The sequence below is a fragment of the Perca flavescens genome, chromosome 3 (genome assembly GCF_004354835.1).
Source record: "Perca flavescens isolate YP-PL-M2 chromosome 3, PFLA_1.0, whole genome shotgun sequence".
NCBI lineage: Eukaryota > Metazoa > Chordata > Actinopteri > Perciformes > Percidae > Perca > Perca flavescens.
Window position 1 is genome coordinate 38,099,651 of NC_041333.1, and position 19,951 is coordinate 38,119,601.

At 41.9% G+C, this 19,951-nt stretch overlaps 1 protein-coding gene across 1 annotated transcript; it reads right to left on the bottom strand.

Moving 5' to 3' along the window:
* Positions 1–3,536: 3,536 nt before the first annotated feature.
* On the bottom strand, positions 3,537–19,612 carry gpr171 (G protein-coupled receptor 171). Its single transcript, XM_028574226.1, has 5 exons — positions 19,467–19,612; positions 12,936–13,130; positions 7,852–8,061; positions 6,203–6,331; positions 3,537–4,303 (listed from the first exon to the last, which is right to left on the bottom strand). Exons 2-5 carry the CDS (start codon positions 13,110–13,112, stop codon positions 3,794–3,796), a joined length of 1,026 nt encoding a protein of 341 aa, XP_028430027.1. The 5' UTR covers positions 13,113–13,130; positions 19,467–19,612; the 3' UTR covers positions 3,537–3,793.
* Positions 19,613–19,951: the final 339 nt, after the last annotated feature.

Genomic DNA, 19,951 nt, shown 5'->3' on the forward strand with positions numbered 1-19,951 from the left:
TTTCCTCGACACATGAAGGAGGAAAGTGTCTGGAAAGTGACCTGAAGAGACTTCAGCAGGTGAGAATCTGACCAGAGGAATCTGGAAATGGTTGATGAACAGAATCACTTTGATTCAATCTGTTCGACTGAAAGAAGAAATGTTGGTAACACTTAACTTGAAGGTCTTCATTTGCAGCTCAACAGCTGGTTAGGTTGCTTTTACCCAAATGTTGGGTCCTTTTTTTCCCCTGTATTTGTATATAACGTTATACAGGGATCTTTAGTGGTGTAACCTTATGGTCAATTAATGTTACTTAAGTTAAGGAGGCATGGCATTTACTGACTGTGCTTTATCGTTATTACTTTGTTATTTTTATTAATTATATTTAATAATTTTTTATGCCGGAGAAAGCTGAGCTAACGAGCAATAGCTCATAATAACCTATTTTGCAGCGTAGAAGTAAGTTTGCTGACTGAGTGTTGCAGGAGCTTGTACTATATTATCTGTATGTGGAGACGGAGAGCCACGTGTCGGATGTCCCTCACCTTCCGATGTCTGTACTTTAACCTTCTCAAACTCTGTTCGCTGTGGGAAACAACAACAAACTAGACAAACTAGAAAGCTACACGCTGAAAATGTCAAGTTTTAAAGAAAATTAGGATGGTGCTTGGTTGTTTAAGGGAATGATTGTACAACATTTATAAAGAATATGTTTAGGGCGTTTCCTCTCTAACTGGGACGATTTGGAACTGATCGGTGGAATTGCTGTGGACAAAGTAGACTGCTGCTGTACATGCTACTCACAGCGAGAGAGTGAGTTGATGATGCCGATCTTTAGCTCAGTTAGCACCATCTAGTGGACAGATAGTAGAACTCCATCATCTTTTAGACTGGTTCTGACGTCCCTCTAAAGTTATCTTTAAATGAAAATCGACACCGGGACTGACGAGGGCCAATGAGCAGCTTCTTCTCTCCCAGAGTTTCCTCGACACATGAAGGAGGAAAGTGTCTGGAAAGTGACCTGAAGAGACTTCAGCAGGTGAGAATCTGACCAGAGGAATCTGGAAATGTTTGACGAACAGAATCACTTTGATTCAATTTGTTTGACTGTACAGAAGAAATGGTTCTTTCTGGGTTGTTCTTCAGATTTTATATACGTATATTAGGACTAAGGTTAATAACAATGTCTATATGAGGTAAAGGAGAGTAGTTTGAGAGTGATTTGCAATGAATTACTGTTGGTAGTTTGCAGGTAACAACAACAGAATATAATCTGAGTCACACATCACATCAATCACATCATCAGTAAAAAAAACAGGGAGTGTCAGATTTGGTCGGAAAGCTCGGATCAACTGGGCCGTGATGTGTTTTATCCAAAACACAGTTGTACTTCAACAGTAAGGTATTCTGTACTACACATTGCCAAATTACTTTAAAGTTCTGCTTTGAAATGTTAGATTAGGTAAAGGTATACAAGTACTATCACCTAAATGTACTTAAAGTATCAAAGTGAAAGTACTCAGTGCAGTAAAATGTCCCCTGATGGTGTTGCAGTATAATTTGTGATATGATGACATTATTCTCACTGATGCGTTCAGGTGTAAGCTGCATTTACAGTTTTCAGTGCAATGTTTTGCATTTAATAAGTGAACAGTGACGGAGTGAAAATGACTTCCGACCTACACAACCACACAACAGACAACTGCTCTTTAAAGTGTGACAGAATTTATTAGACTTCAGTGACTCTGATTCATAATCAATAATTCTTTGCACAATAAACATTAATTATCCCACCACAAGTATAAAACAACCAAGTAGGGGTGTGTGTGTGCCTTGTGCCACACAAGAGTTTAACATGGTGGATAAGCCAGGAGAGTTGAGCTTGTTTGTTGCACTAGTATCAGATCTATGCAGTCAAAGAATTTGTGTGCTGGCAACGGTGTGTGTGTTTCTATGGAGTTAGAATCATGCCAAAACCTCACACACACACACACACACACAAAACGTGTTTTACTCACAAACAAACTCAGTGTGGTTTGCAAATACAAAACATCATTGACAAACTAATGCATTTTGTTCTGCAAATAAGAAACCTACCTATCAAACAAATACAGTATGTTTTACACATACAAAGAAACGTATTTCTTCAATGACAAAAAATATCCTGCAAGTACAAACTAAAATCTTTCAAGTACAAAAAAAACTCTATAAGTACGAAAAACTGTCACGTGACTTTTGGCACTAATTTTCCGCCTTGCTGATCCACACACAAATGCAGGTAAATTTACAAACAAATGTCCTGTAATTTGCACTCCACAACAGCAGGTGGCGCTGTTAAGTCAATTTAAGCCTACCAGGACCATACATACACGCAGATTTTTTTAAACGTTATTACGGTTCATAACTTATTGGAACAAAGCCGGCCAGCGAGGTTGTTAAGCCTGCAAGCGCTTGTGGAGTTTAACTCCGAAAATGCAGCTGTGCATTGCAAGCATGTGTTGTGATATTTAAACAAATAATCCATCAACGGCGAAATAAAAACCTCTTATTTACGAGAGCGGTCTGAGAGACCTCCAGCTTAGAGCGGGGTCTCTGAGCAGGACTGTCTGAGTGACGAGCTAGGCAGGCGCTAGCTGGCTGTCGCCTCACTTTATGGAGCTACTCAATTCCGAAAACTTTGAAACAAATTGACAATCCGCAACGATTTTCGCAAGACTGCCTATATTCGAAATCTAAAGAGTTCATTTCTTGCCTAAAACGTATTCAGAAGTGAATTTAGTGATGAATAAAATGGCAAAAATTGTTAAAATTGTCCTGTTGTTGGTCTGTCTATGTACCGGAAAGCCAATGGTTGAGGCACGTGTGCATCACTTAAAAGTGTCCCCTGGAAACACTTCCGTTGTGGTGTGGTTTATTTGCACGTGTTGTCTTATTGTTGCGTGCTGTGGCCTCTCAGGGCCACCGTATTTTTCACTTACTTTTTATTGTAATTTAACAACTCTGTATTCGTGTTCTTGACTGTAACAGTGATTTGCTTTTATTGTTCATTTCCTTTTTAATATGTTTATGACAATAAATCACAATCTGTATCAGATTCTGGTTGTATTGTGGATAGCCTACATTATTTGTATTGCTTCTTGTTCTATGTGACAAAATAAAGCCGTCTGATATACATATTGTTATACATGTTGTTAGAAAGTTTGTCAATTAAGTTTTATAAACATATAAAAATACAGTATCAAAACACAGAATTACATTTAATTTTACTATCTGTTTTATTTAAACGTGTTTGAACCAATCATAATTCAAAATATACACTATGTCTGTCGTTCTCCAGTTTTCACAAATTTTGCAGATGTAAAGAATCTTTAACAGCATCAGAAAACAATAATATCTTCAGATTTACTTGTCATGTTAGTCCCTGAATTAACAGACCTGTCAATCACCTGTAAATTAATTATAACAGTAACTTACACCGAGCCATTAGACTCAGACAGTGAATCATACATGCGCTTACATAATCAATTAAGAGTGAATGAACAGAAATAGTCATATTCGTTTAAATCAAGTTTATTGCAGTTTTCTTTCACAGGATTGCTGGAATTATGTCATTAATTTTGTGCATAAAAAAAAAGACATTTTAAAAATAGTTTTTTGTCCATATTTGGAGTTGTTGAAAGATGTATTTTTTTAGGCTAGCAGTTTCCATAGGCTTCAAGTCTTTGTGCTAAGCTAGTCAAAACATGTCCCATCTCTCAGGGTCTTACAGTATTGTTTCTATTCTTTATACATTCTTTATTTAGTCCTCCTGCTATCCAGACGCTGCAGGTTCCATCATTTCCTCTGCAGACTGCTCCTCGGTATCGCTGAACGTCTGCTTCCTGCAGCAGGAGAACATCTGGCGGAGCGTCTGTCTGAAAGGCGAGTGGAGGTAGAAGCACAGCAGGGGGTCGAAGCAGAGGTGGAGCACGCTCAGCAGCAGCGTCGACTCCTTCCCCAGAAACAGCTGCCTCTTGGTGTGGCAGTCTGTGATGACTTTGGTCTGGGTCAACGTGTACGGCGTGCGGACCACGTGGTAGGGCACGAAGCTGAGTATGTAGGCCAACGCCACAGCCGTGACGCTCCTGGCCACCCGCCGGGCGTGGACCCAGAGTTCGGGGTCTTTGCGGCTGCCCAGGAGTCTTTTGAGCGCCAGGCCGCTAGAGATGAGCACGGCGGCGGAGGCGTTGACGAACAGCGCCGTGCAGAGGAAGATGGTCAGGGCGTGCCAGTGGAGGCTGATGTCAATCTTCAGAGAAGAACAGCTGAGGTACCGCTGCTCCTGCAGGGTCAAAGTTTACATTCAACAGATTTTAAAAGGTCCCATGGCATGAAAATGTCACTTTATGAGGTTGTTTAACATTAATATGAGTTCCCCCAGCCTGCCTATGGTCCCCCAGTGGCTAGAAATGGTGATAGGTGTAAACCGAGCCCTGGGTATCCTGCTCTGCCTTTGAGAAAATGAAAGCTCAGATGGGCCAATCAGGAATCTTCTCCTTATGAGGTCATAAGGAGCAAGGTTACCTCCCCTTTCTCTGCTTTGCCCGACCAGAGAATTTGACCCACCCATGAGAGAGAGAGAGAGAGAGACATCATGGCTTTCAAACGAGCAAAGTGGCAGTTGGTCAAGACCACACAAGTCTGGGACTCTCACGCAGGAGACCCCAAGTCCGTGTCCCATGTGTCACTTAAGTGTACAGGTTTTAACCCCACCCACAATCTTTTCTAGCCCCAACCCTTGTGCCTGTCCGTGCCCCTTGTCACACCCATCACAGACGTTACTAGACTTAACTGTTGAGATTCTAAGGAATCTGCACTCAACCGGCAGACTTCAAGCCAGCTGTAAAAGTGTATTTCTCTGTTCTGACCACTAGAGGCTACTCTAGGTCTAATCTGAGACAGACTCAACCCAGACGGCTAGAGCATGTTCCGGCTTTTTATTACTACATATTCTCCATCAACAGGGAAGCTGTTCAGGGTGTAAACGAGATCATTTTACAAGAGATACCAAACTATTGCAAGACCACAGGATCATCGCGGTTTACAGTAGAAACTTTTATAACACTGCAATATATTTGTTGTCCTGTCTATGATGCAAACTGCATTTCGTTTTCTTTGTACTCTGCACAATGACAATAAAGTTGAATCTAATCCAACAACAAAAACCTGCAAGATTAACTTTAAACCACCAACCACCAAATTAAACCACTACCAACCCCAAAACCATTTTTTTCAAACACCAGACCTGGTTGCACAATAAATAATAACAATATGTGTTCAGAACAAAACATCATGGGAGCCCAGCTTCCAGTAGTTGGGTTTATTTGTAAAAAAGAAAAAAGTGGTTTATAATCTTGAAACCCAACATCCTTAACCAAGAGCTCCTTTAATCTGGATTTAACCAGTTGTGTCCCTTTTAAAATTGCTTCTACGATATCCAAACCTGTTTTTTTAACACAAAGTTTTTCATTTCCTTTTTCCCAATGTTTTTCTCACTTTTATTCTGTGCTTTTTGAAATTTTTGTTGTTTTTTCCCCCAACGTTTTTTCTGTCATTTTTGTCACTTTTTCCAAAGCTCTTTTATCAATTTTTCTTCAAATGCTATAAAATTAAATAAAACACCCAAATTCAAAGAAAGTAATGAACGGATCATTTATCTTACTTGTGAAGAGCATCTTAGGGAACCATCCACGTAATCTTTTGGACACTTTGGTTGATCGAAACCCAAATTTGAGTTAAAAAGTTACAAGGGGCCATCAAACTCGTCGTGAGGAGGCAGGTTGTGAGGGTTAGGTAAATGGGTTAAACAACCACAGGAGATACTGGCTCATGCCTCGTTTGTCATACGTCCATGTTTTAACCCCACGCACAATCTTCTATTACCCTAACTAAGTGGTTTTACCTTAGCGTCAGTATTTTGTTGTTGAGTTGGGAGTGAGAATGTGCTGGAACAACAGGAATCTACCAACTCTTCCTCGTCCTGGGTTTTGGTTTTACTGAAGCTACCACGAGCCGACATTAAGCAGCAGAAGTAGCGGTAGTAATACACTGTTCTTTAATGTTTTATGTAAAGCACTCTGAACCGCCCTGTTGCTGAAATGTGCTATACAAATAAGGCTGTCTTGCCTTGCCTTGCCCAATAGCCGTAGTAGCAGTTTTGTAGTCCGTAGTATTGCAGTACCTGAACATGCTGTATGGGCAGAGCCATGTTGGGCACCATGATGAGCAGCAGCAGCAGCCAGACGACCAGCGACAGCAGCCTGGCGAAGCCGACTTCCTGCAGCCGCAGAGAGCGCACAGTGTGGCAGTCCTGCAGGAGAAGAGAGGACATTTAGGTTGCTTTCACAACTACCTTGTTTGGTCCATTTCAACCGTTTGGTCAGGTCGTCCGGTTGTTTTGGGGCAGTGTGAAAGCTCACCCGAAATCTTGTGCGGATCAAACAAACAAACTTGAAAACGGGGGGTCTCTGTTCCCTTCACGTCGAGAACGTGATCCGACCAAGAATAGAGCATTAACTAGCCTGCAGTTTCAACCTTTGTAGAAATATTTTATTAACAAAATGAGCGTATGTGCTCGTTGCAAAAGAGCGGTGTTAGTCATTGAGGAAGTGGTTAAAAGTACTCTGGGTGACCTCTGATGCACAGCAAGTTAAAGGTCCTATGACATGCTGCTTTTTGGATGGTTTTATATAGGCCTTAGTAGTCCCCTAATACTGTATCTGAAGTCTATTTTATATAGGCCTTAGTGGTCCCCTAATACTGTATCTGAAGTCTCTTTTATATAGACCTTAGTGGTCCCCTAATACTGTATCTGAAGTCTCTTTTATATAGACCTGTATCCCCTAAACTGTATCTGAAGTCTCTTTTATATAGACCTTAGTGGTCCCCTAATACTGTATCTGAAGTCTCTTTTATATAGACCTTAGTGGTCCCCTAATACTGTATCTGAAGTCTCTTTTATATAGACCTTAGTGGTCCCCTAATATTGTATCTGAAGTCTCTTTTATATAGACCTTAGTGGTCCCCTAATACTGTATCTGAAGTCTCTTTTATATAGACCTTAGTGGTCCCCTAATACTACACAATGAGCTTTTCTTAGTACTGTATGTATATATACTCGTACCACATTGGTCTGTATTATTCTCTCTACCATTGCAGTACTTTTACAGGGATGTATTTACATGTAGTACCATAATGAAACATGTATCACCTATTTTGTACTATAATATTTAATGATTGTATGAACGATGACACAGTGAAACTACGTGTAGCTTGTGTGTGGGTGATCTTAAGTAACGTTTCAATGGTATTTCAAAATCAATTAGTTTTTTGAATCAATGGTTGTGCAAGTGCAAGATTTCTTTAAAGATATGAATGTACAATTCAATGTTTTGAACATTGGACAGCCTGTGTTACAAGTGATGACTGTTTAGTGTTTTGTGTCTAGAGTTTTGAAAAATGACATCAAGGTTCTGAAATTAGTAGCAAAGTGATTGTAAAAAACTGTATTTGAACAGGGACAGTGCACAAAAAACATAAATAGATGTCCTGTGCCAGGTTGTAGCAAATAGCTAATTTCCGCCCATAGTCCCTGGCACATTAAAATACAGATAATGTATTTACAGTACAAGATATACAATACAGATACATAAAGTCATACAAATCTACAGACATTTATTGTCACCCTATCCCACCCCAAAAACACACAGTAATGTAGCACATCAATTTACCGGTGGGAGCAAGTCTGCTTTGTAAGGGTTTACATTTTTGCAAGGCACTGTATCGGTGTCAGATTCTCATTAGGGGCTGAGCCCCCCTAAAGGTCCCTACCTGCAGGTAGCGGTCGATAATGATGAAGGCGAGGAAGGCGATGGAAGCGTAGAGGCTGATGTAGATGGTGACGGCGCTGGCCTGGCAGTGGAACACCATGAGGCTCCACGGCGCCCCCCCGAGGTCCTTCAGGATCTTAATGGGCAGAGCGAGCAGCAGCAGCAGGTCGGCCGCCAGCAGGTTGATCAGGTAGACGCTGGTGCTCTGCTGCTGTACAAACACAACCACAGATAACCTCACAACCTGCAGAACCTTTATATAACCACAGATCACATCACAACCTGCAGAACCTTTATATAACCACAGATAACCTCACAACCTGCAGAACCTTTACACAACCACAGATAACCTCACAACCTGCAGAACCTTTATATAACCACAGATCACATCACAACCTGCAGAACCTTTATATAACCACAGATCACATCACAACCTGCAGAACCTTTATATAACCACAGATCACATCACAACCTGCAGAACCTTTATATAACCACAGATAACCTCACAACCTGCAGAACCTTTACACAACCACAGATAACCTCACAACCTGCAGAACCTTTATATAACCACAGATCACATCACAACCTGCAGAACCTTTATATAACCACAGATCACATCACAACCTGCAGAACCTTTATATAACCACAGATCACATCACAACCTGCAGAACCTTTATATAACCACAGATAACGTCACAAACTGCAGAACATTTATATAACCACAGATAACCTCACAAACTGCAGAACCTTTACACAACCACAGATAACATCACAACCTGCAGAACCTTTATATAACCACAGATCACATCACAACCTGCAGAACCTTTATATAACCACAGATCACATCACAACCTGCAGAACCTTTATATAACCACAGATCACATCACAACCTGCAGAACCTTTATATAACCACAGATCACATCACAACCTGCAGAACCTTTATATAACCACAGATAACGTCACAAACTGCAGAACATTTATATAACCACAGATAACATCACAACCTGCAGAACCTTTATATAACCACAGATCACATCACAACCTGCAGAACCTTTATATAACCACAGATAACGTCACAAACTGCAGAACATTTATATAACCACAGATAACATCACAAACTGCAGAACATTTATATAACCACAGATAACGTCACGAACTGCAGAACATTTATATAACCACAGATAACGTCACAAACTGCAGAACATTTACACAACCACAGATACTACTAATACACTTTACTTTTACTTAAAGCGGTAGTAGGCCCTTTGTTTTTGGTATCGTTGGGCAAAAATTCCGTGATAATCTTCCGGCATATTGTAATTCAGGTGGTCTGACAGAGAACTAGACATCTGCCCCTCCTCTTGGCTCTGTTTCAGGCTTTAGAAAATCTAGCCCACAAAGGGGAAGAGAGGCCAATAACACGTCATTACAGAGAGAGAGAGAGAGAGAGACAGAGACAGAGACGGAGACAGTGAGAGAGAGAGAGAGAGAGAGAGAGAGAGAGAGAGAGAGAGAGAGAGAGAGAGAGAGAGAGAGAGAGAGGGAGAGAGAGAGAAACAGAGAGAGAGAGAGAGGGAGAGAGAGAGAGAGAGAGAGAGAGAGAGAGAGAGAGAGAGAGAGAGAGAGAGAGAGAGAGAGAGAGAGAGAGAGAGAGAGAGAGAGAGAGAGAGAGAGAGAGAGAGAGAGAGAGAGAGAGAGAGAGAGAGAGAGAGAGAGAGAGAGGGAGAGAGAGAGAGAGAGAGAGAGAGAGAGAGAGAGAGAGAGACAGAGACAGAGACGGAGACAGTGAGAGAGAGAGAGAGGAGAGAGAGAGAGAGAGAGAGAGAGAGAGAGAGAGAGAGAGAGAGAGAGAGAGAGAGAGAGGGAGAGAGAGAGAAACAGAGAGAGAGAGAGAGAGGAGAGAGAGAGACAGAGAGAGAGAGAGAGAGAGAGAGAGAGAGACAGAGAGAGAGAGAGAGAGAGAGAGAGAGAGAGAGAGAGAGAGAGAGAGAGAGAGAGAGAGAGAGAGAGAGAGAGAGAGAGAGAGAGAGAGAGAGAGAGAGAGAGAGAGAGAGAGAGAGAGAGAGAGAGAGAGAGAGAGAGAGCGTTCCTATTGGCTGTTCTGTACTTGCAACCAAGAAGGAAGAGCAGCCATCAGAGGTCTCACTCTTAACTTCAAATTCTGGCATTTTTTTGTTGTTGTTTTCTACCCACTGCAGCTTTAAAGACTTAAGACAGCCCGGCTTTTATTTTAAGATTATTTTTTTGCATATTTTAGTTTTTTTTTTTATTTGACAGGACAGCTGAAGACATGAAAGGGCAGAGAGAAGGGGAGTCAAACCCGGGCCCGCTGCATCGAGGAGTACACCTCCATATATGGGCTGTTGCACCAACTGAGCTACCTGATAACAGTTTCAGTTCCTCCTGTTGTTCTCGGGTCACATTTGACCCCTTTTTCAAAGTTTTTATATCAGAAATATGGGTTTCTTTCAACCACATTCCCCCAAAAATAACATGCAACAATAATAAAAATTGATGATCACTACTTTCATAGTCTCCCCTTTTCGAAATCTGTGATAATACATAAACATTCCTTTGATCTTAACTATTAGTCAAAATAAAAGGCATAATTTCATGTAAATGGAGGTGCAGTGACCATAAATTCCAAAGAAGTGTAAAACGAGTGGTAATAAGTTGGCTGAGAGGACGTAAGCCAGACCTGGACGAGACTTTTCAGGCTACTTTATGCTTTATAAACAGGCAAACCAAGCCAGGTCAATTTTGGTCGATGGGAAGACAATACAAGGGCTGTCTTGGGCGCCCTGTTTACGTCTATGCATGGGGGAACTGAAAGTGTCATCTAAACTGTAATCTATCTATGTTCTCGTCAAAGTTTGAGCCCAAAAGAATTTGCAGAATGCAGGAGTTGCTGCTTTATCGCTGCCTTCATCGGTTCTTTTGCAGCGGTAGAGCAGCCGCTCCCATGTTCTGCGAGGTGACATGTCTGTTTTTTGCCAAAGGAGTCTGGTGACTTTGACAGAGAGAGCAGAGATAATGGCTTCAGTTCCCAGTCGTAAAGGGCTGTCTGACAGCAAGGTACAGCGCTGAAAATATTCAAAATATAACGTACACTTGAACTGATATACAGTACAGGCCAAAAGTTTGGACACACCTTCTCATTCAATGCGTTTCCTTTTTATTTTCATGACTATTTACATTGTAGATTCTCACTGAAGGCATCAAAACTATGAATGAACACATATGGAATTATGTACTTAACAAAAAAGTGTGAAATAACTGAAAACATGTCTTATATTTTAGATTCCTCAAAGTAGCCACCCTTTGCTTTTTTATTAATAAGGGAAATAATTCCACTAATTAACCCTGACAAAGCACACCTGTGAAGGTAAAACCATTTCAGGTGACTACCTCATGAAGCTTATTGAGAGAACACCAAGGGTTTGCAGAGTTATCAAAAAAAGCAAAGGGTGGCTACTTTGAAGAATCTAAAATATAAGACATGTTTTCAGTTATTTCACACTTTTTTGTTAAGTACATAATTCCATATGTGTTCATTCATAGTTTTGATGCCTTCAGTGAGAATCTACAATGTAAATAGTCATGAAAATAAAAAGGAAACGCATTGAATGAGAAGGTGTGTCCAAACTTTTGGCCTGTACTGTAGATGTGTTTAAGTGTCTAAAATGTGTGTCCACAGCAGGGCGTATAGCTTAGCTTCCGCGTCGGTACTCCTGCCTGCTTCTCGAAACTTGTGGCGTGCCCCCCGCAATGTAGCTAACACCCTGACTATGGGGAAGTAGCTCCTACAACCACACAACCAACGGATCCAAACTAAAACTTTAAAGGTCCCATGACATGGTGCTCTTTGGATGCTTTTATATAGACCTTAGTGGTCCCCTAATACTGTATCTGAAGTCTCTTTTATATAGACCTTAGTGGTCCCCTAATACTGTATCTGAAGTCTCTTTTATATAGACCTTAGTGGTCCCCTAATACTGTATCTGAAGTCTCTTTTATATAGACCTTAATGGTCCCCTAATACTGTATCTGAAGTCTCTTTTATATAGACCTTAGTGGTCCCCTAATACTGTATCTGAAGTCTCTTTTATATAGACCTTAGTGGTCCCCTAATTCTGTATCTGAAGTCTCTTTTATATAGACCTTAGTGGTCCCCTAATACTGTATCTGAAGTCTCTTTTATATAGACCTTAGTGGTCCCCTAATACTGTATCTGAAGTCTTTATATAACCTTAGTGGTTTTATATAGACCTTAGTGGTCCCCTAATACTGTATCTGAAGTCTCTTTTATATAGACCTTAATGGTCCCCTAATACTGTATCTGAAGTCTCTTTTATATAGACCTTAGTGGTCCCCTAATACTGTATCTGAAGTCTCTTTTATATAGACCTTAGTGGTCCCCTAATACTGTATCTGAAGTCTCTTTTATATAGACCTTAGTGGTCCCCTAATACTGTATCTGAAGTCTCTTTTATATAGACCTTAGTGGTCCCCTAATACTGTATCTGAAGTCTCTTTTATATAGACCTTAGTGGTCCCCTAATACTGTATCTGAAGTCTCTTTTTATATAGACCTTAGTGGTCCCCTAATACTGTATCTGAAGTCTCTTTTATATAGACCTTAGTGGTCCCCTAATACTGTATCTGAAGTCTCTTTTATATAGACCTTAGTGGTCCCCTAATACTGTATCTGAAGTCTCTTTTATATAGGCCTTAGTGGTCCCCTAATACTGTATCTGAAGTCTCTTTTATATAGACCTTAGTGGTCCCCTTTTAATACTGTATCTGAAGTCTCTTTTATATAGACCTTAGTGGTCCCCTAATACTGTATCTGAAGTCTCTTTTATATAGACCTTAGTGGTCCCCTAATACTGTATCTGAAGTCTCTTTTATATAGACCTTAGTGGTCCCCTAATACTGTATCTGAAGTCTCTTTTATATAGACCTTAGTGGTCCCCTAATACTGTATCTGAAGTCTCTTTTATATAGACCTTAGTGGTCTGAGATGTGCGTATCACGCAGGCAGCGTGTAGCCGGCCCTAACATCTTCGTCGGCAGCAGTCCTACCTCGGCTCTGGGGCTGCGGATGAAGGTCCACAGAGACAGCAGGTTCCCAGGCAGACCGATGACGAAGACGAGGACGTAGAGGACGATGAAGGGTCCCATCTGGTCGTTGACGATGCACTGCTCCGTCGCCGCGGCGCCGCCGCCGCCGCCGCTGGTGTTGGATGAAGGAAGCATCATCGACAGCTTCACCTGCAGCTGAGAAACACGATGTTAGCCGGGTTTGACTCTTAACATGTCAAATGTAGTCTTAAGAAAAGGAAAAGCTGAAGACGTCTTTAGCAGAATCTTTAGCAGATGATTGGTGGTTTAGACGACTATTCTTCAGAATGACAGTCAGGTTGGAAAGAGGAAGAGGCATGTAGGAAGGAAACACTTTATAACACTTTAACACTTAGAGACACTGGTGTAGTCTAATGAAATTGTAGTGGGTATACTGTACTGTATATATATGGGCCTATACTGTATATATGGGCCAGAATGGGCCTTGTTGGAGGGGGGGGTGGCATATCATAATGGAGGGTCTGGGTGTCCTCCCGCAGGGACATTTTGAGCATCAAAGACTTCATTTCCTTCATTCTGACACACTTTTATGCACAAGTTTACGGTGGCAAAACCTTTATTTTAGCCTCGTGAGAGTGTCCTGATCTGGCGAGCTCCAGTTTTCTACTCCCAGATCAGCCTGGCATCTTGAGATAGAGAAAATTTGGAGCCGTTCGCCAAACGGCCGACCAATCAGCGTTGGTTTTGAGGCGGGTTTAGGTGTGACGCAACGAGAAGCGACTGTTCAGTCTCAACAACACGGCAGCTTCCACGGATGAGATGAGCGTAGCTATCGCAGCAAGTTTTATCCGAATTAGAAAAATATTCCTTCGTTGAAAGAAGAGCAAAACAACGGCACTGGAGGCTTTTCTCGGAGGAAAAGATGTTTTGCTCTTCTCCCGACTGGTATTGGCAAGAGCTTGATCTGATTGGTAGATTTGGCCCCGTCTATCACCAACTATAGGTGGTGATAGACAGATGGTTCATCCAATCAGCTAACCAGTATTTTCGCCCCTTCCCAAAAGTTCTCCAACGGAAAGTTCCCAGATGGATATGCCGAGCAAATGCGAAGTGATCCATCTGGCGGAGTCGGGTTACCTTTATTTAGCCTATTCGAAGAAATATAATAGAAAGTATGTTGTTGCGTGTCATTGGGCATCTTTAAGTGGGTATATGGAAATCCTGGAGCTTTCTTAGTGGGTATACTGCGTATACCTGCGTATCAAGTAGACTACACCACTGCTTTGAGACTCTGTCAACTTTTGGTAATTTCTGTATTTGTGTATTTGTCTGATGCAACAACATTTGAATGAACAGATGTCTGTTTCCAGGTCATCATTAATCTAGTCTGGATCAACAGACGTACATTTACATTTCATCTTCTGCACTCTGTGTGTTGTCGTTCTCGAAATCCCATCGCTTTGGGAAACCACAACAACCTTCGAGCTAGCGAGCTACGCACTGAAAATGTCAAGTTGTAAAGGTCCCATGGCATGAACATTTCACTTTATGAGGGTTTTTTAACACTACAGTTTTTTCCGATTGCTAAACGACAGCGGGCACAACTGGAGTCACGTGTGCAAAACTCTGACTCCAGTCTGCACTAACCAAGAGTCACCTGAGCTAAACAGTTCACATCAGCTGCAGAACAGGCTCAGTGCAGCCAAACACTATGCACAATCCTCACGGAGATAACACACACACACACACACACACACACACACACACACACACACACACACTGTCACTCAGAACACTGAGGGTAAAAACACTAGCATCAAACACCAATACAGAAATTACAAACTTTCTCCTCTTTACAGTTTGAACAATTTGAGTGACTTGACACTATTCAAAAGTTTATTTAAGGAAAAGAATAAAGATTGTATAGCATACCAATTTTTACAAAAAAAAGAAAAGGAATGAAAATCAGCAGTTTTCTTCAATAAAGTATTTTGTCTCTAGTAATTTATGGAATTACTGGGTAAAAAAACTAAAGGTACATACGTAACAGTACCAGAGACTAGTAGGACTAATCCTGCCTCTCTCCAGCATCATGAGGCAAGTTTTCTTCATCACATTGGATGTCTTCATCATCTCTAAATACTAATGAATGTGGTGTTTCTATTGCTTTCACCTCCATTACTTTCTGAAAAACAGTAAGAACTCAATTTTACTATTGTAAAGATATTGTGTTTTTTTATATCTGTGTACATAACCTCAGACATCTTACCTGGACATGTTGGTATCTTTGATCTTTTACCTGTTTCTCTCAAACAGTACAGTGTATAATTGTTTCATTCTTATTTGTTGTTTGTATACAAAAAAAGTATTTCTGATCTTTCTCTGTATAAATACCATATATGTTCACTGACTAGTCTAAAATAACACACCTACTTAGGCTTTTAGCAATCAGCAGTGTTTGATAGGCACCAGACTGGAATCTATTCTGTGTTGAATGTGTGGTTAACAGTGTTGACAGCAGTGTGTTAGCATCTGAACAAAGTGCTGTAGATCTACAGTGTTGTGCAAGTTGTGGTTAAAGTCCTGGGATAAGTGTGTAGAGTTCTGAAAACTGTGTTCAAGCGATGAGAAACTAACTAGAGTTTGGTCCACGTGAACTGCTGCTGTGCAGACTGGAGTTAGAGTTTTGCACACGTGACTCCAGTTGTGCCCGCTGTCGTTTAGCAATCAAAAAAAACTGTAACATGCGTTCTCCCAGCCTGCCTATGGTCCCCCAGTAGTGGTCATTTGGTTCATTTGAGAAAATGAAAGCTCAGATGGGTTGTGCGTATTCAAAATATATCAAAATGATAATGGAAAGTATGTTGTTACGTGTCATTGGGCATCTTTAAGTGGGTATATGGAAATCCTGGAGCTTTCTTAGTGGGTATACTGCGTATACCTGTGTATCACGTAGACTACAACACTGCACAGAGGTGACAGACAGACAGACAGACAGACAGACAGACAGACGGGAAGCTCAGCTGCAGCTGCAGAATGCAGATCAAACTCTGCGGTTCAACCCAAACCTCCTGCAGCAGGTACAGGAAGTCATAAATCAGAAAACGTGTTTGTCACGAATGCAGCTACGGGTACAAACATGATTTAAAAAAAAAATAATAAAAATAACCCCGAAATAATAATTGTACGCCGGAAACGACTGACAGCAAAATACTTTCACATAAATGTTCTGTCAATCAGCGACGTATCATTATATACTAGGGGTGTACGAGTCTGAAAATGTCACGATACAAAATCGATTTTCAGGCTCAAGAATCGATTCACAATCGATTTGCGATTAAAAAAAAAACGATACACAGTATGTAAAAGTATTTTTTTGTATGCCAATTCCTTGTAAGTGTTACTTACTTGGTAAGAAATCATTTTTCTCGTTAAACTTCCCCTGACATTTGTATCAATGCCAATGACTAACAGGGTGTAGGTGGTTATGTCTGGTTTTCATAAAAATAACATACTGTTATGGCTTGGTTGGTATTTCTGTTGTTAGTCACATTTTAGGGCATTTCCAACAGTCGCGGGTTAAGTGTGTGTGTGTGTGTGTGTGTGTGTGTGTGTGTGTGTGTGTGTGTGTGTGTGTGTGATGGCGCGCCAGCAAATCCCATAAGAGACCAACAAAACTAACAATGTGTTAGTTTGTGTCTCAATACGTTGGCTTCCTGTCTGAGTCTCTCCGCTCCATTGATTCCTACTTAAAATGTACATCTGGTCCTGGTCTCGCATAGCCAGCTCTCTCTCCACAGCACTGTGGAGGAAGGTCTGGCTGCACCACAGATGCATTCTGGGATAGGCAAACTCTGGGTTGTTTGCATTTCTATAAACTAGTGCTGTCAGTTAAACGCGTTTTTAACACCGTTAACGCAAACACAATTTAACGGCGTCAATTGTTTTTAATCGCAAGATTAATGTTCTTTTTGGCCTAGCAAACTTTGTAGTTTTTTTCACATGCTGTTGCAACAACTAGTAAGTAGTGGAGGGGGTCTGGGTGTCCTCCCCCAGGGTTATTTTCAGTGTCAAAGACTTCATTCCCTGCATTCGGATACACTTTTATGCACCATTTAAGGTGGAAATACCTTTATTTAGCCTATGTGAAGAAGAAAAACACAGATGACAATTCAATATATATCAAAAATATAAAGGAAAGTACATTGTTGCATGTCATTGGGCATTTTTAAGTGGGTATATGGAAATCCTGGAGCTTTCTTAGTGGGTGTACTGTGTATACCTGTGTATCACGCACCACTGAGATCCACTGCTCTAGTGAGTGTGTGTGTGTCAGCAGGACGGTGTGTATGCGTGGGATGAGCCAGAATAAACTAGCGTGTGTGTTTATACTGAAGTAACATGTCAGCCAGAGACCCAGTGCGGCTCACTGATGGTTTTGTAGGGCTCAGAGGAGGAAGAGATTTGAGCAATTTTCATTTTTCAGATAAACAGATAAGAGAAACTCTCACTCACAGATTAGCATTGTGTCACAGAAGCTGGTTGAAACCAACAGGAAGTTACATCAGGACTTCAACTTTCTATGAACTCAATATAATTCGGTCTGGGAGTTACAAACATCAGTGAGCGCACAGTTTATCTTGAGGGAAGAAGCTGTGTTTGTTTTTAGTGAACATCTGGATGAACTGGCTCGTTTCCCTCTCACAGCGACGGGAATTAACCTTAACAGTAAAGTCACGTTAATTTGCGAATGCTACCTTGCATGTTTTCATGTTTCAGCTGTTATGTCACTCCCAAGTCATCAAATACTGACGCTTGGTCAATGTCTCTCAGCATCAGATACAAACCAAAAATCAGTAGAGAGTAGTATCTAGAGAGACAGCAGTAGAGAGTAGTATGTAGAGAGACAACAGTAGAGAGTAGTATGTAGAGAGACAGCGGTAGAGAGTAGTATGTAGAGAGACAACAGTAGAGAGACAACGGTAGAGAGTAGTATGTAGAGAGACAGCGGTAGAGAGTAGTATGTAGAGAGACAGCAGTAGAGAGTAGTATGTAGAGAGACAACAGTAGAGAGACAACGGTAGAGAGTAGTATGTAGAGAGACAACAGTAGAGAGTAGTATGTAGAGAGACAGCAGTAGAGAGTAGTATGTAGAGAGACAACAGTAGAGAGTAGTATGTAGAGAGACAGCAGTAGAGAGTAGTATGTAGAGAGACAACAGTAGAGAAACAACGGTAGAGAGTAGTATGTAGAGAGACAGCAGTAGAGAGACAACGGTAGAGAGTAGTATGTAGAGAGACAGCAGTAGAGAGTAGTATGTAGAGAGACAGCAGTAGAGAGTAGTATGTAGAGAGACAGCAGTAGAGAGTAGTATGTAGAGAGACAACAGTAGAGAGTAGTATGTAGAGAGACAACAGTAGAGAGACAACAGTAGAGAGTAGTATGTAGAGAGACAACAGTAGAGAGACAACAGTAGAGAGTAGTATGTAGAGAGACAACAGTAGAGAGACAACAGTAGAGAGTAGTATGTAGAGAGACAACAGTAGAGAGACAACAGTAGAGTAGTATGTAGAGAGACAGCAGTAGAGAGTAGTATAAAAGAACAACATGCTGCCTAACCAAGGGACCAGTGCTCATGTCCCGTTGTTGTCCCGCGTGTCACTGAAACGTACGTTTTGTAACCCCACCCACCATCTTTTCCTAAACCCAACCGTCCCGCATGTCAGTCAGTACGTCACGACCCAGAGTGTGAAAAGTGACTTCAAGAGTTCCCGACACTGAAGGGGACTTTCAGCGTGAATAAGAAACGCCAAAGGCACATGAGAACGAGAATGTGTTGCACTCCCAACTCTGCCGACACACAAGGCACACTTTAACGTCTCTATAGCCGTGAGATGACGTGGTATGAAATGCAACAACGGTGTATTACAAGAGGCACATGCACATACACAGAGGCACACACACACAGGCACACACACACAGGCACACACACACAGGCACACACACAAAACACACAGACACACACACACACAGGCACACAGACACACACACACACACACACACACACAAACACAGAGGCACACACATACACACACACACACACACACACACACACACACACACACACACACACACACACACACACACACACACACACACACACACACACACACACACAGAGGCACACACACAGGCACACAGAAAGACACACAGACATACACACACACACACACACATACAAACACAGAGGCACACGGACACACAGAGGGACACATACACACCCACGCACAGTCACACTCACATACAACACGCACATACATAAACACACAGAGGAACACACACGCGCACACACACAAACACACAGAGGCACACACACGCACACACAGAGGCGCACACACACACACGCATGCACACAAACACACACACAGCATCAACGGTGTATTAAAGGGGGCAGGTTGGGTGGGGGATGGGTCTGATATTTGACCCTTTGGTTTGATCATTATTCTGTGAAAGTTTTAAAATAAACCTTACCTCCCGTGTGGTTTACAGTCCTCTCCCAGGTCCTCGGACCACGTGTTGGATCCCTGAGGACCGGCCAGGCTTCCAGGTTCCCCCGTCAGCTCCTCGGGGTGCGTTTGATTCGGTGAGCTGGTCCCCCGTTCATGTGCTCAGGGCTGCGGAAGCTGCCAAAGGAAAGGTGTTTTCCTGTCTGTTAGCAGCACGTCAGTCTGACCACAGGCCACGCCTCTCTGCCACACACACACAGAGGCAGACATACACACACACACACACACACACACACACACACACACACACACACACACACACACACGTTACCTGGTAAAGAGAGCGAACAGTCGGCTGAAAGACCAGGTTAGTGTTGAGGAGGAAGGAGCGCAGGAGAGGCTGTGGGTAGGCCGCACACACAAACACACACACAGAGGCACACATACACAACACACACACACACACACACACACACACACACACACACAAACACACACACAGAGGCACAC

Bases quoted from the DNA above. Each gene is read 5' to 3' on its own strand.
- gpr171 (XM_028574226.1), bottom strand. From the start codon at position 13,112: ATGATGCTTCCTTCATCCAACACCAGCGGCGGCGGCGGCGGCGCCGCG. The intron at 8,062-12,935 runs GTAGGACTGCTG...GTGTTTGTACAG, and splicing joins TCCGCAGCCCCAGAGCCGAG to CAGCAGAGCACCAGCGTCTA. The intron at 6,332-7,851 runs GTAGGGACCTTT...CTTCTCCTGCAG, and splicing joins TTATCGACCGCTACCTGCAG to GACTGCCACACTGTGCGCTC.